Source organism: Salmo salar, chromosome 17, assembly GCF_965601325.2.
Source record: "Salmo salar chromosome 17, fSalSal1, whole genome shotgun sequence".
Taxonomy (NCBI): Eukaryota; Metazoa; Chordata; class Actinopteri; order Salmoniformes; family Salmonidae; genus Salmo; species Salmo salar.
Genome location: NC_138307.1, coordinates 5,184,002 through 5,210,314, shown reverse-complemented (window position 1 = coordinate 5,210,314; position 26,313 = coordinate 5,184,002). Strand labels below are relative to the sequence as shown.

The 26,313-nt window shown below is 43.8% G+C and overlaps 2 protein-coding genes across 3 annotated transcripts in view; both read left to right on the top strand.

Moving 5' to 3' along the window:
- Positions 1 to 292: 292 nt before the first annotated feature.
- Positions 293 to 21,761, top strand: pdxkb (pyridoxal (pyridoxine, vitamin B6) kinase b). Of its 2 annotated transcripts, XM_014151266.3 has the most exons (11): positions 299 to 651; positions 6,206 to 6,260; positions 11,931 to 12,035; positions 13,874 to 13,957; positions 14,041 to 14,075; positions 15,436 to 15,521; positions 16,420 to 16,465; positions 18,085 to 18,196; positions 18,332 to 18,468; positions 20,273 to 20,339; positions 20,526 to 21,761. In XM_014151266.3, exons 1-11 carry the CDS (start codon positions 562 to 564, stop codon positions 20,642 to 20,644), a joined length of 936 nt encoding a protein of 311 aa, XP_014006741.1. In that variant the 5' UTR covers positions 299 to 561; the 3' UTR covers positions 20,645 to 21,761. The 2 variants fall into 2 exon arrangements, with proteins under 2 accessions (XP_045554729.1, XP_014006741.1); XM_045698773.2 differs by lacking the exons at positions 20,273 to 20,339; positions 20,526 to 21,761 and adding an exon at positions 18,899 to 20,261 and having other exon boundaries at positions 293 to 651.
- A 3,653-nt stretch (positions 21,762 to 25,414) lies between these two features.
- plcc (1-acyl-sn-glycerol-3-phosphate acyltransferase gamma) overlaps positions 25,415 to 26,313 on the top strand; it is a 32,437-nt gene continuing 31,538 nt past the window's right edge. The window contains exon 1 of the mRNA XM_014151225.3: positions 25,415 to 25,697. The gene's annotated coding sequence lies outside the window, so the exon portion shown is untranslated. The remainder of the gene's footprint in view (positions 25,698 to 26,313) is intronic.

Here is a 26,313-nt window from a genome sequence, read left to right as displayed (position 1 = left end):
GGACCCCAACCCGATTCCCACACTGCCTCTTGCTCCAAAGAAATGCCTAGTATCCTTGCTCTGCTTGCTCCCATTACAGTCCTTTTAGACAGGGTTCTTTGCTCCCATTAATACTTATATTGTAACAAAATCCCTGGCTACAAATGTTGGGCTCCACCTATAACATCTGTATTCATTTCATTCGAATAGCCCACTGCTTCCTGTGTGCGCACAACACCTGCCCTTGAAATCCACAGATAACATCGCAAAGGACTACAAGCATAGAAGCAACACACTTTTTTCTATTTCACAAAATTGCTGTCACGTCCGTTCCATTATTGCGCTTGTGATGTCAGTGGATTTAGGTGCCCGTCACGAATGCCTGAAGAATAATGATGTGTCTCGTCAATGAGCGTTTCTGTGTGGGTTCCATGTCCTTCAGTTTAGTGGCTGGATTCTGATTTTACCCTCACTGAAAACACCTTGGATTGTGGACTCGGGATCGCTGCTTTACGTGCAGCCCTGAACACAAAACCTGCGTTTGTTTTGCGCGGATTGTGTAGCGTGTTTTATTCTAACTTTATGCACGAAATGGAATGCAGAGTATTGTCAATTCAGAGTCATGTTGTCAGGGGATATGTTGGCAATAAATCGGCATCATTTCCGTTACAGGTAGGAATCTATTCTATTCTGATACAATGTTTTGATGAGCTAATGTAACGGTATTTCATTCTATTTATTGAGTAGTGACAATTGTGCGCGCTTGCAGGTAGCAAAAGGTCACATGGCAAATATCCTTTTGGCGCTCGCAAAGGTGATGACAATCCCTGAACACTCAAAGGAAATAGAGATGATAGTATATTTTACATGTAACAATCATCAGACATATTGTTATGGCGAGAATATTCGTTCCATGATCATGCCTGTCAGATTAGGCACAACACCGTAGTATGGATGTGTGCGACATTCGTGAAGAACATTCGGATCAGACTCTTGCAGCAACGCAATCTCATCAATAGGGTCCGTGTGTCATCCGTTCACCCTCGTCCTCCTCATAATCAATACCATCATGAGATCCCCTTTTTTTCCCATCCTCCTCATCACATTAGACACTGCTGTGATTTGGGTACCATGGTGGTCATTATTTCCATGGACAGTTGATTGTCATCCAAATGTACAGGTCTGTCATAGATGATGACCGTAAAGGCATTTCAATTAGCTGGGAATCCTCAGTTTCTGCTGTCCTCAATTAGCTGGGAATCCTCAGTTTCTGCTGTCCTCAATTAGCTGGGAATCCTCTGTTTCTGCTGTCCTCAATTAGCTGGGAATCCTCAGTTTCTGCTGTCCTCAATTAGCTGGGAATCCTCAGTTTCTGCTGTCCTCAATTAGCTGGGAATCCTCAGTTTCTGCTGTCCTCAATTAGCTGGGAATCCTCAGTTTCTGCTGTCCTCAATTAGCTGGGAATCCTCAGTTTCTGCTGTCCTCAATTAGCTGGGAATCCTCTGTTTCTGCTGTCCTCAATTAGCTGGGAATCCTCTGTTTCTGCTGTCCTCAATTAGCTGGGAATCCTCAGTTTCTGCTGTCCTCAATTAGCTGGGAATCCTCTGTTTCTGCTGTCCTCAATTAGCTGGGAATCCTCAGTTTCTGCTGTCCTCAATTAGCTGGGAATCCTCAGTTTCTGCTGTCCTGAATTAGCTGGGAATCCTCAGTTTCTGCTGTCCTTAATTAGCTGGGAATCCTCTGTTTCTGCTGTCCTCAATTAGCTGGGAATCCTCTGTTTCTGCTGTCCTCAATTAGCTGGGAATCCTCTGTTTCTGCTGTCCTCAATTAGCTGGGAATCCTCTGTTTCTGCTGTCCTCAATTAGCTGGGAATCCTCTGTTTCTGCTGTCCTCAATTAGCTGGGAATCCTCAGTTTCTGCTGTCCTATCAGTTAAGAAAGACAGCAGAGAGATTCTGCATGGATAACTGGCGTATTTAGCATATATTCCTCTGACTGACGTCACTAAAGAGGAGACAGGAGCTTGTAATATAATTATCTTGATTAAACCCTGAGGCCAAAAACAATTCACTAAAAGGATTTACCTCCTGTTTCAATTGTTTATATTCACTGGCGATTTTAGCATGTACATCTTGGTGGGGCAAACTCCCCACATTTTTGGAATACATGCCATCAAAGCCACTACACAACACTAAACAATACATTAATTGCACTATGACGGTGACAAATGGGGCCCACAAACTGTTAGGGCCTACATAAAGCTGTCCCAACAGCAGAGCTTTCTTTTCAGCACCATGGAGTGAGTCCTTACCACCGCTACACCTGGCTATCAGAGGAGCCTTGTCTGGCAGCGAACCAGTTCATTCAGCCTCATTTACTGCCTTTGTAAAAACATAGCTGATATGGCTGACTTGCTTAAATGAATGTGGATTTTACGGACAATTGAGATGTACAAACTATGGCATAAGGGGGCGACAAGCGGACAAGAGGCAATCCGTAATTTCGAATAAGACATTAATGAGCGAGCCTGGACGGACGTAGTCAATATAACTATTTGTTCAGCACTTTTGAAATGCACAGCGACAGAATTCAGAACATGGGCCATTCTTACAGTATTATCCCTGTACACCAAGTCAGAACCGTAGGATAAATAAAGGGGGCATTTAAGCAGACAATGAAAGCACTTACAATATTCAATGATGACATTTCTCTAAAACAGGCTAAAGGCTACATGTGCACCAGAAAATCAGAACAGTAGGCTAAGTTATGAGGGGAAAGGGTGAGGCACAATGGCTACTAACAGCTTACTACACAACATACACTTAGTGTTACTTGCTTAGATACAGTATACATATCTCCCTGGCATATGACATAATTTATTCAGCATCATACAATGCATTTTTGGACCTTGTTGTGCTGCAATCATTTGAACAGGAAGGTGGTGCAGCGGACCTTCTTGTGGGCAAATTCTGTCATCAAACTTTGTCATGAAAGTCTTCCATTCTCTGGATTTATGGTGCTTTCAAGACAACTGGGAACTCTAGAAAAACAAAACAAGGTTGATTCATGACATCAGTGATCTTCAGGTCGAAAAGAAAGAGGCCAGAGTTCCCAACTTGGAATTCGGAGTTGGATGACTGTTCAAAATGTATTTTCCCAGTCGGAGCTCATTTTTTACCGAGTTCCCAGTTGTCTTGAACTTACTGAAGTCTGAGATTTTCCTGTTCCGAGTTCCAGTTGTTTTGAACGTGGCAGAAGTCTTGCTGGGCTGACAGCACGGCCAATGTATTCAACCTGGCCCATGGTGTTGCATGTGAATGTTTATCCTTTTAAGCTTGGAAAAGAGACCCTAAAACCTAAACTTGGACCACATACCCTCTCCACTGAATAGTAGGCTAGTAGGCTAGTGATTGCTTTGCAACACTTGCAGTTAGCCACTGATTCTTTCCAAACCACTCATTGTTGAATTTGCGATTTCCAACTTGTTGTATAATGTTTATGTCCAATGAGCACTGATACGTTTTATCTATAATTTCTCTTCATAATGACAAGGATTGAAAAGGATTTGCCAGTAGATTGTCCACTTGATTCATGATGATGACCGCTTGTCTAGCTTGCTAGCTAAGATTTTGAAAGGTTGAAATGATCAGTCCAATCAAAGCTACGGTAAATAAAGTACCAGTCAAAAGTTTGGACACACCTACTCATTCAAGGTATTTTGACTATGTTCTACATTGTAGATTAATAGTGAAGACATGAAAACTATGAAATAAAACATATGGAATCATGTAGCAATCCAAAAAGTGTTAAACAAATATAAAGATATTTTAGATTCTTTAAAGTAGCCACTCTTTGCTTTGATGACAGCTTTGCACACTCTTGGCATTCTCTCAACCAGCTTCACCTGGAATGCTTTTCCAACAGTCTTGAAGGAGTTCCCACATATGCTGAGCACTTGTTGGCTGCTTTTCCTTCACTCTGCGGTCCAACTCATCCCAAACCATCTCAATTGGGTTGAGGTTGGGTGATTGTGGGGGTTGATGTTGAGATGTGTCTATTACTTGAACTCTGTGAAGCATTTATTTGGGCTGCAATCTGAGGTGCATTTGACTCTAATGAATTTATCCTCTGTAGCAGAGGTAAGTTTGGGTCTTCCTTTCCTGTGGCGGTCCTCATGAGAGCCAGTTTCATCATAGCTCTTGATGGTTTTTGCGACTGCACTTGAAGAAACTATCAAAGTTCTTGAAATGTTCCGGATTGACTGACCTTCGTGTCTTAAAGTAATGATGGACTGTCGTTTCTCTTTGCTTATTTGAGCTGTTCTTGCCATAATGGACTTGGTCTTTTACCAAACAGGGCTATCTTCTGTATACCACCCCTACCTTGTCACAACACAACTGATTGGCTCAAACACATTAAGAAGGAAAGAAATTCCACAAATTAACTTTTAACAAGGCACACCTGTTAATTGAAATGCATTCCAGGTGACTACCTCATGAAGCTGGTTGAGAGAATGCAAAGTGTGTGCAAAGCTGTCATCAAGGCAAAGGGTGGCTACTTTGAAGAATCTCAAATATAAAATATATTTTGATTTGGTTACTACATGATTCCATATGTGTTATTTCATAGTTTTGATATTTTCACTGTTATTCTACAATGTAGCATAAAAACCCTTGAATGAGTAGGTGTGTCCAAACTTTTGACTGGTAGTGTATAACGTGATTTGACGTCATTTTATCAGTGGCCAATGACCTTGAGCCTTCTTGGATGGGCACTTCTATTGTAAATCTATGGCAGTACCCAAGGGGTGTGAATTTTCAAGCTCTCCCTATAGATTTTACGGTGACGTAGTGTCCCCATTACTGACTGGACACTGAGCCAATCACGGTGCAACTAGAGAACATTACCAACCCCTACGCTCCGTTTTTTCCGCTGGCTGCCCCACCACCACAGAAAGCACTGAGCTAGGCTGAAACACCTGCATCTTGGAGCTGCCTTATTCAAGAAAGCAAAAAAGAGACCATGTTTGTATGTGGCTTTATTAACGACATATTTATTTATTACATTGTTTGCAAACTGATATGTGACACGTATTAATGCAAAACAGGCATGTTGCATGTTATTTTGGCATTAATACGTGTCACATATCAGTTTGCAAACAATGTAAAAAATTATTATTGAGTTAATAAAGCCGCATACAAACCTGGTCTCTTTTTTGCTTTCTGACACCAAGTCAGAACCGTAGGATAAATAAAGGGGGCATATAAGCAGATAATGAAAGCTCTTAAAAAGTTTGATGATGACATTTCTCTGAAACAGGTTAGAGGCTACATGTGGGGCTCAAAATGACAGGTCGCCACTGGTTATATCAATCTGTTGCATGTGAAGTCATGTAAGTGAAATCTATTAGTGTGGGTACTCTAAGTCAAAACCATTGCCTTCTATTTATAGAAAGGTCAAGTCATGTTAAAAAAAAATCCCCTTGGGGTAGCCTGCTTAATACATTGCAGGAGTCAGTGTCAAAATGAGGCTTAGTAAAATGGCTGGTAATTTGAAACGTGTAGGGCTGTTCTTGCTTTGTGGACTATTTCTACAATATAAGGTGGACTAAGCTATGTTTAATTTCAAGTTAAATGGGCTCCAATAGCCCAGGAGACCCTCACTGTTAGTCACTGACTCAACAGCTTTATAGGTCCAATACATTTCAGAATTGCATGCATTAAACATTATGAAAAATGTGTTTTTAGTTGTGGAATAATACAAATGTATGGGGGGGGGGGATGTCCCTTTTGAGGGCTGGTTCAATGACATTTTTAAACGGACCACCACATCTCTAAATCTGGCCTTTTGTATAGCCTAGATCAGGGGTATTCAACTCTTACCCTACGAGCTACGGCGCCTGCTGGTTTTCTGTTCTAAATCAGTCTTTGATTAGAGCGGAACAATGGAAAAAAGCAGTGGAACTTGCTTCGAGGTCCAGAGTTGAGTTTGAGGGGCCTAGGTGATTAACCTACCCACCAGTGGAGGCTGCTGAGGGGAGGACGGCTCATAATAATGGCTGGAACAGAGCAGATGGAATGGCATCCGATACCATTCCACCTATTCCGCTCCAGCCATTACCACGAGCCGGTCCTCCCCAATTAAGGTGCCACCAACCTCCTGTGCTACCCACATTGTTCGTCTTCTGCTCAATGCTTTGATTAATGCTCTGTCTGTCTCTTCCACAGGTGCTGGGTTTTGAGGTGGATTCAATCAACTCGGTACAGTTCTCCAATCATACAGGTACATATAATGTAGGGCAGGGTTGGGGTCATTTCTATTTACATTTTAGTCAATTCAGGCACTGAAATTCCAATTCTCTTAAATTAAGAAAATGTGGAATTGGAATTTGGTGAACTTTATGAATTGCCTGTAATTTATAAAAGTATCAAGTACCATGTGTTGCTGTCTTGTATAGTTTTAACCCTTCCTGAAAGGAGATTATTTCACCTTTTTGAGAGAAGAACAGTGTCTTTGGTACTGTTACTGTCATTGCTGAAAGATCTTGACGTATTTTGCGTATGCTAATAATTTTCATATACCCTTTAAGCTACCTGCCTCTCCCTAACCTACCATTATATTTCCACTATGACTGCAATCAACCCTTATCACATGAAACAAAATCTCTTCCATCTTGAAAGTGGAGCTGTTGATCAGGCTCACGTCAGGAAAAGTGTGATGAAAAGATATGGGTTTTGTGTTTTGTGTCACATTCCTCATTGTGTCAAGTTAACAGACAAGTTCTTGGGTGGAACAAAGTATCACTGGTTGTAATGGTTAAAGTGACACCACATGTACAATTTGTCCTCTCTTAAGTGGAGAAGATGAATTGTCTGTCAGGGCCAGTTCAGGACACAGTCTCAGGATTGTATTTAGCTCTACATGGGATCTGACTGGGGGATAGCCTACACGCTGACGGTGCAGGTGGTCTGAGAGAAACGGAAACGATGGCATAACAAGAGGCTGCTGTTGAGCCACACTACAGTATAGGCTACTGCACTTGTTGACTTTCTCTCTCTCACACCCCCACACACACCTGCCCTGCTTAATAGGCCTTTGAGTTACTTAATAAAATAACACGTTTGTGATCATCTTCAGTGCCACTGGTGTGTCTTGGGTTATTCATTGAGAAGTGTTTCCAACAGGGTTCAAACCTGGGTCTTCTGTGCCTTACAAAACTGTGTTAGCCCACTAAGCCTACACAAATAATCAGGTCTCAGACAAGGTTACTCATGACGCAAGCTTACACGAACCACCTCCTTTACACTTTCCTCCCCTTTGACCTCCTCCTGGGCCTCACATAAACCCATCCAGGTTACAGCACCAATGTGATCAACTGTGGTTTGATCCTGGGTCTCTTGTATGCCACAAGACTGTGTTAGCCCGCTCTAGTCATTCATTGATTACAGCTCAGCATTCAACACCATAGTGCCCTCAAAGCTCATCACTAAGCTAAGGACCCTGGGACTAAACACTTCCCTCTGCAACTGGATCCTGGACTTCCTGACGGGCCGCCCCAGAACAACTCATCTGCCACGCTGATCCTCAACACGGGGGCCCCTCAGGGGTGCGTGCTCAGTCCCCTCCTGTACCCCCTGTTCACTCATGACTGCATGGCCAGGCACGACTTCAACACCGTCATTAAGTTTGCCGTTGACACAACAGTGGTAGGCCTGATCACCGAAAATGATCAGACAGCCTATAGGGAGGAGGTCAGAGACCTGGCAGTGTGGTGCCAGGACAACAACCTCTGCCTTAACGTGATCAAGACAAAGGAGATGATTGTGGACTATAGCAAAAGGAGGACCGAGCACGCCCCATTCTCATCGACGAGGCTGTAGTGGAGCAGGTTGAGAGTTTCAAGTTCCTTGGTGTCCACATCACCAACAAACTATCATGGTCCAAACATGTGTCCCCGCACATTGATTCTGTACTGTGGTCCCGTGTGGCTCAGTTGGTAGAGCATGGTGTTTGCAACGCCAGGGTTGTGGGTTCGATTCCCACGGGGGGCCAGTACGAAAAGAAAATAATGAAGTGAGAATGTATGCATTCACTACTGTAAGTCGCTCTGGATAAGAGCGTCTGCTAAATGACTAAAATGTAAATGTAAATGTACTGGTACCCCCTGTATACATTTCGCTTGTTATTTTACTGCTGCTACTGAATTATTTGATACTTTTATTTTCAATTTTTTACTTATATATTTTTTACTTAACACTTCTTATTATTTTTTTTCTTAAAATGTCTTAAAGCATTGTTAGTTAAGGGCTTGTAAGTAAGCATTTCACTGTTGTATTTGGCGCATGTGACAAATAAAATTTGATTTGATTTAGTCTCAAGAAAGGTTACTCATCAACATGCGAGCAAGGTTCTCTGAACCACCCTTGTAACAGGAGCCCCATTTGGAAGGGACACCCTGACGCTGAGTCCCATAGCTATGGGGCAGAGATTAGCAGTCAGTCTCACAGTAATCTCTCTCAGATATCCAAGGATTCTATGTCCCAAACCATGGACCCCTATTCCCTATATACAGTTGTGTGCTACTTTTGACCAGGGCTTATAGAGCGCTGGTCAAAAAGTAGTGTACTATGTAGGGAATAGGGCGTCATTTTGGATGCAAACCTCCAGGCACCGCCAATCACAGCCCAATCACTCCGCTGCCTGTTCACACTTCACTGCTGCACGAGTCACCTGCCGGCGGCCCCATGAGCCCGTCACATCCACTACAGAGGAAATCTTCAGAGGGACTCCAGCTCTATTGTGATGTCAATAGTGACAGCAGAATGCACTGGATGCCACTAGGGCAATTATGTAACAATTGTGCCAAATGTTTTGGGGTTGTGGACACTGTTATAGCCTAGTACAGTAGTTGTACAGGGTCACCTAAGGGAAGATGGGAGGGGGCTGTTGGTCTTCGAGCTGAAGGGGAATGACATGGTAGACACCAGTGTGTTTGTGTGTGCGCACGTCCGTGTGTGTCTGTGGAAGAAACGTGAACGAGTGCTAATTGAGATCGCACCACTGTCAGGCTCCTCTCGGTTTCCGTCTCTCACTTCATCTGTCGCTCCGTCTGGGAAACCATGGATGCCTGCCTGAGCCCGATGAGCAGCATGTGCAAGACGGAGAGGAAGTGAGTGATTGTGAGGGAGATTAAAAGAGAGCAGAGGGATAAGTACACTGTGTGTATCTGACGTAAGTTTGAGGAATGACCCTATCTATTGCACCGCGTCTGTCAACATATGAATTAGCCAGCCTCGTGTGCCCGCTGGTGTTCTTGCTAAGTGTTCATTCATGGGCAGATGTCCTGGAGAGCAGCACCGTGTCAAAGAGCCAGTCTGACTGTGCTGAGCTCATCCACTTGAATGTGCCAGGTCGCTCTCGCGAAATAGGTTTTTAACCTCAAAAGATCTTTCCTGGTTAAATAACGGTAAACATTCATCTAGAAGGATCTGTACTGTTCAACGAGGGGAGGCACTGTCCTGCTATCGTCCCCCCTATTAGAGCTCTCCCCTCTGGGCTTGGGGCGCAAGCTAATCCCTGGCCCCTCAGCCCTCACCATGCTATATGCTAGTCCCATAGCCCTCTCTGTCCACTTGTCACACAACTCCCTGTGTCCTCTCAGCCTCCCCACGCTCCCACAGCTTCTGGGTAATTGGTTAAACGACCCCCATGTTTGCTTTGATACAGTGTTCACACCTAACCGAATGCATACAGTCCAGCAGTACAAATCAACCGCTTTAAGTCCGGAAGTTTACGTGATTCCTCTGAGTCAGGGGAAGACTTGGACAACCAGGTGATGGGTTTTCCTTACTAATCAGTGACCTTAATTCATCAATCAAGTACAAGAGAATAGCGAAAACCCGCAGACACTCGGCCCTCTGTGGAATGGGTTTGACACGTGCTCAAAGTTATTTAACCTTAAGTTTGTTATTAAGTATTTTGAAGGCGCCAACAACAACAAAAAGAGTTGGTGCCTCTAGGGCAATTCAGACGGCTAATGAAGGATTTTTTTTTACTGAAGAATGCGTTTGTTTTCAATGATCGCATTTGCTTTTTGTGTATTGGTTAATATTGATGTGTATAGATGTGTGTTTGACACAAGGCTCATCTGTTAAAGATACCTTGGTCTCAGCATGTCTCTCTACAAATAAAGAAAAAGAATACAGATTTATTGGGACATCATTATGCCCAAAAAGTGCATAACGATTAAAAGACCCGTACACATCGCTCATGAATGATCCATCTTTGAGTGCCTTAACATTTGTTGGCACCTAAATCAGCCCCATTCCTCCGGTTGTCTTGTTGTTAGCTGCCATTCTTATGTCCCTGCCCTGGGTTAATGGAAATGTATTTTTTGAAAAGGCTTGGCTCAGACTTATCCTTTGTAAGCAGTTCCAGTTTGGCTAAGGATGAGAGAATGCCACAACTTGACGACTACTTAAGGGTTTTTACTGTTGTTCCTTTCGAGACAGGAACATGCAATATCGATTGGACCATTACTGTATCTACTAACTCAGTCGTAGTTTTCTCACGAGCACACAATCACACACAGTTCACTGAGTTTCTGAAGATGTGTGGAACGTCAGACATAATTTAGATTCTGGAAGATCATAGCAATGGAGGCCAAAACCCCTGCTCCTGTCGTACGGGCCACTCCGCTCATCACACATCAAACATTACTGCAATGAGGAAGATTCAGACTTTAATTATGTCAGTGACTTAGGCTAGATACTGCAGTTTCATCTCTGGTTGTGTACCAAATGGCACCCTAATCCGTACAGTGGCAATAGGGCTCTGGTCAAAAGTAGTGCACTATATAGGGAATGAGTACCATTTGGGATGTAACATTTGTCATTTCCTATGCCTAATAGTATTTTTTCAAGGTTTTAAATAACAATGTTTTTGCTGTGTGTGTGTGTGTGTGTGTGTGTGTGTGTGTGTGTGTGTGTGTGTGTGTGTGTGTGTGTGTGTGTGTGTTAGCTTTAGGGGGGCAAAGAGAAGCAGGGCCTGATGGGTAGATTCAGCTCAAAACACAGTGGCACTTATCTTCCCAGTGGGGAAGGATACGCAGCGTCTATCTCTTCTTCACTCTGCACATGCTGAAGAAAACGTGTTTGTGTATGTGTGTTTGTGTATGTGTGTGTGTCTTGGATTGTGACGAGCTGAAAATGCTCTCCCCAGCAGCGAATCATGCAATTGCGACAGCAGAAAATTATGACGACAGAGCCAGCCTCTATCACAAAGATTTCTCTCCTTCCTTGGCTCTCTCTCTCTCTCTCTCTCTCTCTCTCTCTCTCTCTCTCTCTCTCTCTCTCTCTCTCTCTCTCTCTCTCTCACATAGACGAGCAGCGGCAACTCTTTATTGCTCTCAGCCCCTCAGGCTTTCTTCTGGCCTGTTACTAGGCAACTAGCACCACACCATGTGATCTGCTGGGTGACTCACCTGAAGTGTGACATCACAATTCCTGCGGCAGCGACACTGGTCTCTGACAAAATGCTGGTTGCCCCCACAGCCCCGCACATTTTTTTGGGCATTTGAGGGAGCTGACGGCAACCAACATGCCCCATGTCCCATCCCCCTTCCTGAGAAGCTGTCTCACTGTGGCTGGGTGCTTCTCTAGGCCCCCTCTGTGTAGAAAAGAAATCAGCACTGTTAACTGTTGTTTTCATCATTTAAACCATAGAAATTAATGAAGATACTAGCCTATGTTGTGAACTGTCAGTTGTTCTGATTGCGTCCCGATTCTCCACACTTTCCCAAAAGTTGCACTGGCTCAATCCCCGTCATAGATTTAAAAGCATTGGTGGAGGAAGTTTTCACCATTGTTAAATCCATTACAGGGGAAGTGTTGTTACTCTGTTGTGGAGTTGTCTCCCTGACCCCTCACCTCTAAACTTGTCCTCTGTCCCTAGGTTACTCCCACTGGAAAGGCCAGGTGCTGACCGCGGACGAGCTGCACGTCCTCTACGAGGGGATCAAGCTCAACAACGTCCACCACTACGACTATGTTCTCACAGGTGAGACGCACACACAGAAAGAAGTGAAGGCTAGCGGTAGCAGTGCTAGCAGACTGGGGATGGTTGTTCGTTTATATCAAGTATTTATTTAGGATTGGTTAGACTGTCTTGTACACATTCGCTGCTGAAAGCTGAATTGCTGTATACAGACAAAAAAGAAACAAGGGGAAAAAAAGGAGATAATAGCTAGCTAGCTGAAGAAATGTTTCATAGAGAGCGGCTAGCTAAGTCAATAGCTTCATAGAGTGCCTGCTTCTGGTCAAAGCATAAATTCTCTTCAGGCAGATGTTGTTCTCGTCAGTCCTCATCTCCCTCTGCAGCTTTCCAGGGAGAACACAGGAAGCAGTTGAGGGACATGAGCCTCGTGAGGTCACCCAGACAGAGATGGTGTCGGGCTGCAGGGTTTACAGAACCTAATGTCAGTCAGCCTGTCAGATGTTCGCCCACAGCCACTGTTCTGTGGTGGCCGTCGTGCTCTGCTAGCCCTGGCCCAGAGAGAGAGAGGCGGAACCCAAACGCTGGCACTCCCTGATGGGTTACGTCTCCTCTCCTATCACCTTGAGAGGGAGAGGAGAAGAGGAGAGAGGGAGAGAGAAAGAGGGAGCAGACAATAAGAGAGAGAAGAGGGGAGGAGAGAGTGAAGGTCATGGTTTTATTCTCTCCGAGTCCTTGTGAATCTGTCGAGGTGTGAAATGTAGCCAAACTGGAAAGTGTTGGAACAGCTACATTCTAGAAAGCAGACTATTGGTTGGTCAGCTCTTTTATTAAGACAGACTGCCAGACATTTGGAAGTAATCGTTACGGACACACGAGTAGATATCATGGATACAGTAGTTGAGACTTAAGTACTGCTAAAAAAAACTAATTTAGGCTACGTACTGTATATCACCAACAACGAAAAGGTTCACCTTGAATAGACTCTTAGGTTTGTCAGTTGAAACTTTGTCTGTAAGAAACATAGCTTACAAATGGGACTTACAGATGTCTCTGCGGTCAGGTACATGGGATGAAGTACTCTGTGTGTATCATCCTATAAGTGGATAACCTGAATAAGAGGAGTTTGAGTTAGAATCTAGCCGTGCCAATTTCCCAACTCTTCCCATGGCCCTAAATCTTCGTCATTTACAGATCGGTCAAAAGTAAGAAATATGGTGGAAGCTCAACTAATACACTGATCGTGTAGAGCATGGGGATGTGTGAAACTCACTCCTTAGCCTGAAGTGTCCCCACTTGTGCTGCCAAATAGCTAGCTTCAGGAGGGAGGTATGTTTGCAAGGCAGAGGTCCTGGGTTTGAGCCCTCGGTATGAGCCAAAATTAGGAGGAAGCGGTAGTCGCTAAGCAAGCAGTGTGTCGTTATTTATACTAATACCTATCCAGACCCTTCAGATTGGCAAAAACTAGGGTTAGGGGCTAGGAAGGGAATTGGTGTTGAGACAGTTAGCCCCTGTGTGTTTAAATCAGCCATGAGGACATGGGCTTTCCCTCACTGAGAGCCTGGTGGCCGAGCCCAAAAGTGAGGCGCACACGCAAACGAGACTTACATCAGCATTCCCATTGAATCATCTTCCTCTCTTCTGGCCCTTATCTCCCACGTACTGTATGTACAACCAGCACTGCAGCGTCAGCAGGTCCTGCACACACACACACACACACACACACACACTGTTAATTGTGTCCACTCTGAGAAAGCACTGACACACTCACTGTCAAACCATGATCCCCGATCCTCTCATTAGAGCCCTGGGTGAGGGGTTGGTTTTGTCTGCAGTGAACTGTATAAAACTTTATTGAGACATTGAGGAGTTTGCTTTGACCCAGAATCCTCTTCGCCCCTCAGGGTACACTCGAGACACTTCCTTTCTGGAGATGGTTGTGGACATCGTACAAGAGCTGAAGAGGGCCAATCCTAACCTTGTGTATGGTGTGTATCCCTCGCTATGTCAACCCTACGTGCGTGTGTCTCACACATCTGTTCAAATCAACAGTTCTCGTTTGCCTTTTCAGTGTGTGACCCGGTGCTGGGGGACCATGGCTCCATGGTGAGTACTTTGTGCGTTTTGTGTTACGCTGCCTGTATTTTGTATGTTTTATTGAACAGAGCAGAAAGATTGGAAGAGTTCGTCATAGACAGCGGGTCGGATTTGAACCCACACTGACAGTGGTAGGTATGTATCCTACATCATCGAGGCCACCAGAGAGTACTGTAAGTTTAATGAGGGATCAGATGGGACTAGTAAGTGATGTCACTACTCCTGCTCAATCTCATTGAATGGGGCAACACTGACCTTCAGCTTTACCTGACCAATGAGTTAAACCTAAGACCACAGTCACACTGAGACGCAGAAACAGAAATCCTATATGCATTCATCAATTGCCTGTTTTTGTCTGTCTGGCAAAAGTTCAATTCAAGTCAACTATTTTTGGACGAGCTGCGTATGTAAAAAGGCATATTGAGCATTTTTTGATGGATAACGATCTCCCGCTGTCCGTTGAAAAACCACTGGCAAATCTTTCAGACACAAAATTTCAATGTGACTGCCACTTTCACTTTCTGTTATCCCTTGTCCTTTGTCTGTCTCTCCCTGTGTTTGTCCCTGTGTCACTTCCTGCCCCTGTCTCTCTCCCTCTATCTCGCTCCCCCTCTCTTACTGGAATCTCTTCTTTACCTTTATGGGCTGAGCGTCGGGTGTCAGTCGACATGATGCCATTGTTGCGTCACGGTGTGGGTGTGTGACGTGTGTGTGCGTGTGTGTGTTGCGGAGGGTGGATTGGGGAAGGACAGACCGCATCTCATTTCACAGTGACAGATGAAATTAGCATGAGTGGAGCTGCCCTCGCTGTCTACAGAGAGAATTATGCGGAAAAATTTGCTCGATTGTGACTCACTGTGCGTGCGTGTTACAGTGTGCGTGTGTGTGCGTACGCTAGTATTTGTGTGTGTGTGTCTGATAGGTAGAGAGAGCAGAAGGGCGTACATGCATAATGTTTGTTGATGTATATAGTGACATTGAGAAAATGGTGTGTATACTTGTTGTGCTCATCATTCTGATTTACTCAATACATCCATCCTTTCCTCGTCCCCTTTTCTTCGTCTGCTCTGATCTGAGCTAGGCAGGAATTTCAGCTCGGTGTAGATAAATAAGGGCTGATGAGGAGAGGCACTTCAAGTGATTCAGATGCATCCTGTGTGTGTGTGTGTGTGTGTGTGTGTGTGTGTGTGTGTGTGTGTGTGTGTGTGTGTGTGTGTGTGTGTGTGTGTGTGTGTGTGTGTGTGTGTGTGTGTGTGTGTGTGTGTGTGTGTGTGTGTGTGTGTGTGTGTGTGTGTGTGTGTGTGTGTATGTGTATGTGTATGTGCGCGTGGCTGCTCACCGGTACTGATGTGTTTCTTTCTGTCTCCAGTATGTTCCAGAGAATCTGCACCCGGTCTACAAGAACAAGGTGGTGCCAGTGGCCGACATCATCACACCCAATCAGTTTGAAGCAGAGTGAGTAACAGTGAACCTATACAGCTGCTGTGTGGTGTGGTGTGTGTGTGTGTGTGTGTGTGTGTGAGGGGGGGGGGGGGGGGGGGGGGGGGGGAGAGAGAGAGAGACGGAGAGTTAAATCACCACAGGGACTGTATCGTATCTGTTACGATCACTATCATTAAGCCTCATCCACATCCCGATCAGCTACATTGATGTCATTTTACTCAATATCCTATCAGCTGATAAACAGATACACCAAAGGCCTATGTATGGCGTGTAGCATGTCAGTAAGATGGCTGCTACGCTGAGTGATACCCAGTCACTCCACTCTGTGTTTGTCTGCTTGTCCTTTTGTCTGCATTCCTCCATCATTTTTCCTGTGTTGGTTTGTGTGTGCTCCACTGCTTCTCCCCTCGCTCCTTTCAACCCTACTTCTAAACCACCTCCTCCACTCATCACTGCAATCCCAGTCCTACTGGGGCACAGGGTCCCTCTGGTGGATACCCAGGGGATGAAAGATGAATAATCATATACTGTACGTTGTGTCTGAAGTGTTTCCACAGCATAATGATGGTCTCAGTCGTTTAGCTAGGAGATGATAGCGTAAATGTTGCTCACTGTCTCTCACTTTGGTCACTAGAACACTGTTTGTTGGTTGCTGTTTACAATGGATGTGGTGTTAGTGTCAAGCAGAGGAGGCTGGTGGGGGGGGGGAGCTATAGGAGGACGGACTCATTGTAATGGCTGGAATGGATGTGTTTGATACCGTTCCAATAATTCCATCCCAGCCATTACAATGAGCCCGTCCTCCTATAGCTCCTCCCACCAGCCTCCCCTGGTGTCAAGGTTAAATTCGCCTGGGCATGTTTGTGTGTGTGTGCGTGACCTTATTAATGTGCCCGTGTTTGTCCTCCAGGCTCCTGACAGGGAAGAACATTAGCACAGAGAAAGATGCAGTGGAGGTGAGTCTTAGCATAGAACATGCAACAGATATATTATGTTGCAAAGTTGTCCTCAAGTCATGTCGAACTTTGTCCATAATCCGTGGGCCATGTTTGAATACCAATAAAATGGATTCTTCTTTCCTTGAGGTATTCACTGATATGTAAGTAAGCGGATGGCATCCACCCCATTGTTTTCACCAAGCCTCCTCTCCAGCTGTGATTTCCTCAAGGAAAAAATAAATGAAGGGTGTATTTAAAATAAGATATATATTTTAAGGAGAGTGGAACTTTTACCATATGTTTTTATGCTTTATTACACTGAACTAATATAAACGCAACATGTAAAGTGTTGGTCCCATGTTTCATGAGCTGAAATAAAATATCCCAGATATGTTCCATACGCACAAAAATTGCACAAATATGTTTACATCCCTGTTAGTGAGCATTTCTCCTTTGCCAAGATAATCCATCCACCTGACAGGTGTGGCATATCAAGAAGCTGATTAAACAGCATGATCATTACACAGGTACACCTTGTGCTGGGGACAACAAAAGGCCACTCTAAAATGTGAAGTTTTGTCACACAACACAATGACACAAATGTCTCAAATTTTGAGGGAGTGTGCTATTAGCATGCTGACTGCAGGATTGTCGACCAGAGATGTTGCTAGATAATTGAATGTTCATTTCTCTACTATAAGCCGCCTCCAACGTCGTTTTAGAGAATTTGGCAGTTCGTCCAACCGGCCTCACAACCGCAGACCACGTGTAATCACGCCAGTCCAGGACGTCCACATCCAAACTTCTTCACCTGCGGGATCGTCTAAGACCAGCCCCCCGGACAGCTGATAAAACTGGGTTTGCACATCCGAAGAGAAACTGTCAGAAACCATCTCAGGGAAGCTCATCTGTGTGCTCTTCATCCTCACCAAGGTCTTGACCTGACTGCAGTTCAGCTTTGTAACCGACTTCAGTGGGCAAATGCTCACCTTTGATGGCCACTGGCACGCTGGAGAAGTGTGCACTTCACGGATGAATCCCGGTTTCACATCTGTACTGGGCAGATGGCAGACAGTGTATATGGCGTCGTGTGGGTGAGCGGTTTGCTGATGTCAACATTGTGAACAGAGTGCCCCATGGTGGAGGTGGGGTTATGGTATGGGCAGGCATAAACTACGGACATCGAGCACAATTGCATTTTATTGATGGCAATTTCAATGCACAGAGATACCGTGACGAGGTTCTAAGGTCCATTGTCGTGCCATTCATCTGCCGCCATCACCTTATGTTTCAGCATGATAATGCACGGCGCCATGTTGCAAGGATCTGTACACAATTCCTGGAAGCTGAAAATTTCCCAGTTCTTCCATGGCCTGTCACCAGACATGTCACCCATTGAGCATGAATACAGATATGCATCTGTGACCAACAGATGCATATCTGTATTCCCAAGAAGGGTGGAGACGGGATTGAAGCCCTGTCTCTGCTGGGGAGGCATGAATATGGGCTGGGTGTTACCAACTCAACCATGGCCCTGCACAGAAGGGTGCATTTTTTAAGTATTTGATTTTGAATAGGGAGGTTTAAATGTAGCAGGAAGTTTACCTTTTTCCCCTGGCTGCTGCCTCCTTCCCCAGGTGATGGACCTGCTCCATAAGATGGGTCCTGACACGGTGGTCATCACCAGCTCTGACCTGCCCTCGCGTCTGGGTGACCGCTTCCTTGTGTCCCTGGGCAGCCAGAGGACGTGTAAGTGTGTGTGTGTGTGTGTGTGGTCAAGAGTGGGCAAACTAACAATGACAATGAGCAATTGATGTAACTGTCATGGTTTTATGTCCCATCTGTGAATCATTGGTGGTACATTTCCTCTTCTTGCATCTCCAGTGATGCCTGATGGTACCAAGTCCACACAGAGGGTCCGTATGGAAATCCCCAAGGTGGACGCTGTGTTTGTGGGGACAGGGGACCTGTTTGCTGCGATGCTGCTGGCCTGGACTCACCACTACCCCAATGACCTCAAGGTCTGCAGTGTGTACTAAAGCCAGTTATAAAACCTAGAGGGCTCATTTGGCACAAAAGACTGTGATTGTAAAGTGTAGGGTGAAGTTGCCCCTAGACTATTGGTCACCAACCAAAATGCAAGCCGAGATCTACCGCTCAGATTATTTTTAAAACATGACTTAAAAAACGTACGCCTATGCAACATTAACCAATTAAAAACAGTTCTGTAGTAATGAGGTTTGTGCAGTAGGCTATAGGCCCAATACATTATCACTGCATATTGGCTACGCTCCAATTGCCCAGCCAATGTTGTTCTTCTAAGGTCATTTTTTAATTATCTACATGTTTAAATGTAGGCATATGATCACACTGGTAATAGATAATTTGTTGTATTCCTTGTGAGGCACAGCTGGGTGAGCATAATAATTTGGTCCTTTTTTTTTTTACTAGACTGATGGCCTGCATCTGATGGTCAATCTGAGGGGAGGGAGGGAGCAGCGTTGAGGCTGCCTCTTACCCGACTCACCGTCCCTCCTCTCTCCCTCCCTCCGCTCGGAAAAGGGGACTCAGTCTTCCAGCTGATGGTGAAACTTAAGTCGCACTCCATTATTTCTGCCTCATGCACCAATTCATGTTGTTACTCCTATGAGCACAGAAAATGAAATATTCCTTGATATTAAAAAAGACACAAGCCGCTAATAATAACAACGCAAGCTTATCGGAAAACTTTCCGATACTCATTCATTGCATCTGCAGTGCTGGTTGTAGTGTGAGTGGAAGTAGGGAGAACACACATTTAATGACTTGTTGAACAAAGTGTTGACAGTGCTAAATAACAACTTAAACAGGAACTTACTTACTTATAAAAACATCAGCACTTTGCTGTATTCGTTGAGTCTCTCCCTAGTCATGGTTTTAAAAGTTTTGAAATCTCACATTACCTACCAACTTTGCTGTGCGTTCGAGGCTTCTTTTTACAGTCTATGGCGCAAGGAAACTGTAGACACGGAGATCTGAGTTATGTGATTGGCCAGCGGTAGACATATAGGTGCACTTGATTTGCTCTCCGGGCCTGCCGGGTAGGCGGACTTCTACCTTCAGACACATTAAATGGTTCAAAATGGTAACACTTTGCCTTCCCGGCGCTAGGGCTGCTGAATCAAGTGCACCTACCACCAACAGCATGAAACAAATTAAAAACGCAAGGCTTTATCATTGGGTTTTTCACAGAAATGTTTGGTGACCGACTAGGAATGGCTTGGAGATGGACCAATCGCGATCGACCGGTTGTTGACCACTGCCCTACATGCTGATCTTGAGTCAGTTTTGCATTTCCCCCACTAATGGTTAAGATTGGGGAAGGGGAAGATCATCCTAGATCTAGGGGAAACTTCACCCCGGACTGTGATAGTAATGGCCTTCCATGGCCCTGCCCATGCAGTCATAGAAGCAATCAATATAATAGATTGGAGGTGCACCCTCTAGGTTTTATAGCTCTCTCTTGTATAGCTAAAGCTCACCACTGATACTGTCAGCATCATACTTAGAATAATAGTGATATCAATCAGTCAGCTACGTTCCCACCATTCAAACTTCCCCCCAAAATTCTCAAGGTAAGGTCAAACTTGATAGTTCTGGTATGCTGGAGCTCTTACCAATATTTCAAAAATTGTCTGGACCACTGAAGGGGTGCTCAGTCCTAGGATTTTATAACCACAATTGTAAAAGAAGGATCTGGATGGCAGCTTAATTTCCTTTGAAAGTTTCAACATTGCTTTGACAAACAAGTCTCTCTCTGTCTTTCTCTCTCTCTCTCTCTGTTAGACTGCATGTGAGAAGACTTTCTCAGTCATGCATCACGTTATCAAGAGGACCATCTCCTATGCTCACGGTAAGACAAAATCAAGCATCATTTGACTCACTGTAAGAAGTGTTTGTGTGTATATGCGCTTGTGTTTAAGATGCTTGAGCATTCATTTGCTCCTTCTGTCTTTGTTTTTCTCTTTCGCTGGGTGATTCTCGCTCTCCTCTTTTTTCCCCCCCTCCATCTTTCTCTCTATCTCTTTCTCTCTTTCAGAGTTAGCAGGGCCTGGCCGAAAACCCAGCCCGCCTCAACTGGAGCTGAGAATGGTTCAGAGCAAAGCGGACATTGAGGACCCCGCCATCGTGATGGAGGCTACTGTCCTAACCCTATAGAGACTCCACCCCCCCTCTCCCACCACCCCCCACCCGCGCCACAACCGCACAATGTATAGGTGTTGTACATTTTGATCTGTAATGTGACATTGCCTTAGAAATCTCTTACAGAGCACAACATTTCCATATGAGGAGACTTAGCAGGGTATGGATGGACAGACGGGGGGTGAGCAGAGGAGGGGAAGACCTGAGTGGGCCGGGGTGGGGGCTACTGCACCTCAGACACCTCTTTTCGACAACCTGGTCTGTCTCGGTCTCTCTTCATCTCTCCCACTCCCTCTTTGAGCTCGCCTAACTTCTTGGTTTGTCCTGCACACACAGCTTCACAGCCCAGGCCAGGCCAGCCCAGGCCTAGACTATTCCAAGGCCAGGCATCACAGGGCTTATTGGAGTTGCAGCACTAGCTAACTACGGTGGCAATGTGGTGGCCCAGGCTAGCTAAAGCCTAGGCCGAGGTTATATCTGGCCTGCAAAAATCAACCAACCAACAATCTTTCAATCAATCAAACCTTGGGAAATATATGCACAGCTGAGGGCAGAATACTGATCAGGGATAGGATAGAATCTGAGGCACTTATTTGAGTGGAGGAGTGGTGGTTTCTAAACGTTTTACCTCATATGTCACAACAGGACAATGGTTTTGGGTATGTTGATTCTTAAATCAATTGTCTATGTTCAGTGCTTAGATCATGATCAGCGTATGATCATTGTAAGCACGTCACTAACTTTGTGGTTCTATGTTTTTGTTTGTTGTTTGTTATTTACAATGTGTGAAATGCTGGAGATCTATCATTTCAACATTTGTTGATGTATGACCCTTGTGTGTTCAAATTTCAATGTTATTGGAATGACCATGCGTATGTCTTTTATTTTGTTCTTAATTGGTTGCAAGGACTAGCAAGGATAATCTACACTGTTCATTTTATACATACAAATTAAGCAAAACATTCATCTACTTTTTTATGTATTTGTATATTTACATATCTTGGCCAGATATAATATTGATATGGTTTCTCTGTCTGTGCCAAACTTGTGCAATCAAATTATGTTAGAGACTGCCAAACTGGCTGTTTCCTGAAACAGACATGAAATTGCAATAAAGTTAATATGAATCCTGTTATTTAGCCAACTTGCTGTAAGTTTTCTGTCTGCCCCTGCTTTGTGGGGAATTCTCCATATCTTACGCTCTGTTCTGAAGAATGAACAATGTGGAGAAAGCCAATTTGATCTTTCTGGTGATGCTATGTTACAACCATTTATCCTCAGACAGGGGGAGTGTCCGTGTGCAGGACCAATCAGGGGTTAGTTCTGCTCTGACTGACATGTACTTACTCCTCAGCTTTTCATGAAACCAGTGAACTGTTTAATCTATGTTCCAACTGTGCGTTACTGTACATTTGTGTGTTTGCGTGTGTGTGTGTGAGAGTATGTACATGTATGTAAGTGTATATTTCCTCTGTAATGGGGTTTGGGGGGTTTAGGGGAGGGCATGGGGTTGTAGTTTAAAAAAAAGAAGAGAAGCAATGACTTATCATCCAGAAACGAGCCTTTCCGGTGCTGTCGTAGGAATAACCCAGCTGCTGACTAAGTCAGTGGTGGTGAGGTTTGTTGGCTGTGCCAGCTTTTGAACCCAAATACTGTATGTGGGCATTGAACTCCAAAACGGAAGCACCTAAAACTGCCATTGAGTGGTCCGAGTGTGTACTTTGAGTAGGAGCTTGGGGGAGTTGGATGGTCGAGGCTGTCTGTGTCTTCGGACAATATATATATATATATATATATATATATATATTATATATATATATATATATATATATATATATATATATATATATATATATATATATATATATATATATATATTGGTCTGAAGTGGGTTGCCTTGCAAAATGGAGTCTGGTCACATAACTAAATCTTCAGCTCTCCCAGTATTCTGTGGGAAACCATGGAAACAACATATTGACTGTTGTTGCAGCAATGTTTTAGCACATTCCCTGGGGGAAACGTAGAGGGATAGTTCACGGTGGATTACAAAATATATGTTATTTATACATGTATATAGTATATGTATAAATATGTCATGTACTGTGGATCATGAATCTGTGTTAAAGATATGGCCAATTTCTGAAACATATATTTGAGGGCGCTGCCTTGAATCAGATGGGACATTCCAAAGTATCTTATTCCCTAACATTCAGCCAATAGCACGTGCAGTAGTGGTGAAACAAAAACAAAATGGGTTAAGGATGATTGTTGACATGTAATGGTGTGCAACATTTTGTGTCTTGGTCTAGAAGAAATGCCCATGTAGGGGATTACATGTCAACAATCATCCTTAACCCATTTTGTTTTTGTTTCACCACTACTGCACGTGCTATTGGCTGAATATTAGGGAAGAAGAGATTTTGGAATGTCCCATCTGATTCAAGGTAGCGCCTAATTAAATAAAGGTTAAATAAAAATTAATAAAATATGTTTCTTTGTTTGGACCACTGTGTTTGCTGTAGTGTTGGCTCTATCCTAAAATAGTCCCTTTGGCAAAGTATCATAACATGTACTCTTGCCATGTGTATACAAGAAACAGTAGGCAACACTAGAATATTAACCATGATGTCAGTACAGAAAGGGAGATCTTTGACTAATGCAGCATTCGTGACCAAGTGGGAGGTGGGAATTTACAAGTTGTGAAGTCGTAAAAACTAGTTGGTTGCAATTTCCTGCTTTGAACTCGTCGAGAAACGCTGATTGACTAATGGCCAACAAGCTGCGAAAACCATAAACTAAAAGTACAGCTGTCACGCTTGTAAACAAATTATAGTGTTCAAAAACCATATTCATCGATTTTTTTATAAATAATGTTTTGTTGCATTTAACTGCCGGAAATGCTATTATCGAGGTTATATCCTTAGTAGATGATGTCAGCATGTAGGAGAAAGGGCAGCTCAGGATCGTGGACAAGTTTCCCACAAGTAATTACCAGTTGGAGGGCCGTTCAAGTGGATTTTTCCCAGTTGTATGTGGTAAATTCCCACTTCTCACTTACGAATGCAGCATTAAGCGCAACTGAGTGCCCCCTACTACCCCCTGCCTTTGTAACTGTATCTGTCCCTTAGTGGTTTTAACAGTGACCAGTCTATGCTTGGCTCTTTTGTTTTGTTCTTATGTTGAAGATTTTCTTTTTACATTTTCTTTTCTCAATGGGCAAACAATGAAATGTATTAACTGTTTGGTAAAGTTTTTAGTGCTTCGTTTTTTGAGCCTGAATATTTTATAACATGTTACAATGAAGATTGTAGTGTACAAATCCACATTTATAATATATAATATGTATGTTATGATGCAATAAAAATAAAGTAATGATTATATTATATCCACCTGCTTTTTCCTGTAAGTAAATGAGTATCAACACACTGCCAAAGGAAGGGGCCGGTCAAGGAAGTCCATAGTTGGCTGAAACTGAAAGTATGTAAAAAAATGTAACAGATAAAAATTACATGCAAAAAAAAGTTTATTTGAAATAGACAGGTGTTTGCATTTTGTACATTCAATATCTACCTGCAATGTCGGGTAACTATCTTTCCTGGTAACATATCCCATACGATGCTTGTCATGTACGTAAGCCAACGCATGCCTATCAGGGGACACTTTACTACAAGCAACTAATATGAATATTAATTTCCTCCAATACAGCAGACAAACAAAGGTTGACCATTTCAGTGACACTTGTAGTGTGCTTGTCGAAAACTGTATTCTGTATATCTGTATAGCATGGTCAATGAATGATCATACTCACATATGCTGTCTACCTATACTCTACTGATCACAGGTATACCAGTTTGCACAGAGTTAGAATACCTAAGATGATAGCTATAGGGCAGTGCTTGACTTGGACTTAAATAGGTTCCGGTACTCATTTTGGGTGCCGGTACTGTTTATATACAGGTGCAGGAGCTCCACAATACTTTTGAGATAATATTATATAAGAGGAACAGGAACTCAAGCAGTAGAACATTTGAGGTGCCGGCACTTAGCTCCTTTGGCAGTGTGAGGTCCTGCCCAAGTCAAGTACTGTCTTTACACCTACTTTCTGGAGGGCCGTCGCGCGACTGCACCCCCCGGGGCTGTCAATTAATGATCATAAATGTTTCATGTGTGTATACCTCAGTTATTATAAGACACAAAACGCATAAACAGCTTGTGGAGAACATTTAAAATCAGAGCATTTTGCCATGGAAACCAATATAATGACATAACTCTGTGGTCACCCTTGACTGAGCTGGCAAAAATAATTCATGATCTGAAGGGATTCACAAGTTCAAGGTAGGAATAACCCCTAACATATTCAGAATGAAAAGAGTCACAGGGATATCTACCTGCACTACAACTCAGTCACAGGTGTTTGGAGAGAAAGGGGACTTAATGTGAACGCTGGCTTGTTATCAGAGAGGAAGAGGCAAAGCGAGAGTGTTTACTCTCTGCCAAAGAGGTCAATGAGAGAGTCGAATTTGGTCAACAAAAAAACTATGAATTTGCTACGTGAGGCTTATTTGATCCAATATAAGTTTGGTAATGGTTAGGTTGTTACGGGTGCACTGATATAATTGGATGCACGTAGCATTTCGGCAGAAAAAACATCAACTTTATATCCGAGTTGTGTCTATGGAGTTGTGACTGTTGTGCACACGCGTATCTGGCCTCTCATTGGATAGAATGGTCCCACCTGATCTCACCACCTCCCGCCAGCCTTCCATCTTTGAGGACATGTATTACCATTGTTAGAGCGGTCACTCGATTATCTTGGAAATATAATAGATACTCTTCATTGTTATGCATTGTTTCCAGGGGGACAGAGTTTGCGATTGGATAGACAGGAAGTTGCATGTTTCACAGAAGGATGTAGCTAGCTAGCTAAAAGATAAACCTTTATATTGAAAAATAAATGCGTCTAGGACTCTGTGGTTCAAAGACACCAATGTTATTTATGTGTTGAGTTGAAAACCAACGCGTTGGACCTGTTTGGTAACATTACTCGTCGTCGGGATCCAGAAATCAGGTAACGTTAGCTAGCTAAAATGCTATCCAAGTTAGCAAAGGTGTAAATAATCTTTACGTCGATTCTGTTGCAAAACGTTTACTCAGACGGAAAACCTAAACCAGAGTTTCTATTGGACAAATGCAGGTAGGTCCCTCCTCATTTCGTTCTGTTTGTTTCCGTTTGGTTGTTAAACGGTAAACGGTTTCCGTAATGAATACACCCCTGGTTAACTAGATTGCTGAAACCACTGCAGTAGCCAGCTAACGTGCCACCTAATTTAACATATCACTGCGTAGCAGTCTGGACTCAGACACAATGTATTGGCACAGACATGCCTTCGTGGGTTGGGAGTTATGACCACAGCATGTGAGCGGAGCGTGCCCAATTTGACTGGAGCGCAGAACGAGTTTCCCAAGGCTGGAGCTTCGGCCTTCTCCAGTAGCGCTCACTTCGTGAGCTCACGCCTCTATCACACTGAGTGTTATTGCATTTTGGTACCAGAAGTGCATTAATTTCCAATGGCACGCTGCGTTTGCCTTGCAGCATTGCGTTGCAGAGGCAGTTGTAGTACGTTCTGTGTGGCGCATACATTGGATTTATTGAACATATGCATCAAATTGTACGCGTAGACGGC

What these genes read in the sequence shown, in the direction of transcription:
- pdxkb (XM_014151266.3), top strand. Translation starts at nt 562, where the DNA reads ATGCACGAAATGGAATGCAGAGTATTGTCAATTCAGAGTCATGTTGTC. An exon ending in CGGCATCATTTCCGTTACAG is followed by an intron (nt 652 to 6,205) that starts GTAGGAATCTAT and finishes TCTCTTCCACAG; the next exon opens with GTGCTGGGTTTTGAGGTGGA. An exon ending in ACTACCCCAATGACCTCAAG is followed by an intron (nt 18,469 to 20,272) that starts GTCTGCAGTGTG and finishes TCTCTCTGTTAG; the next exon opens with ACTGCATGTGAGAAGACTTT.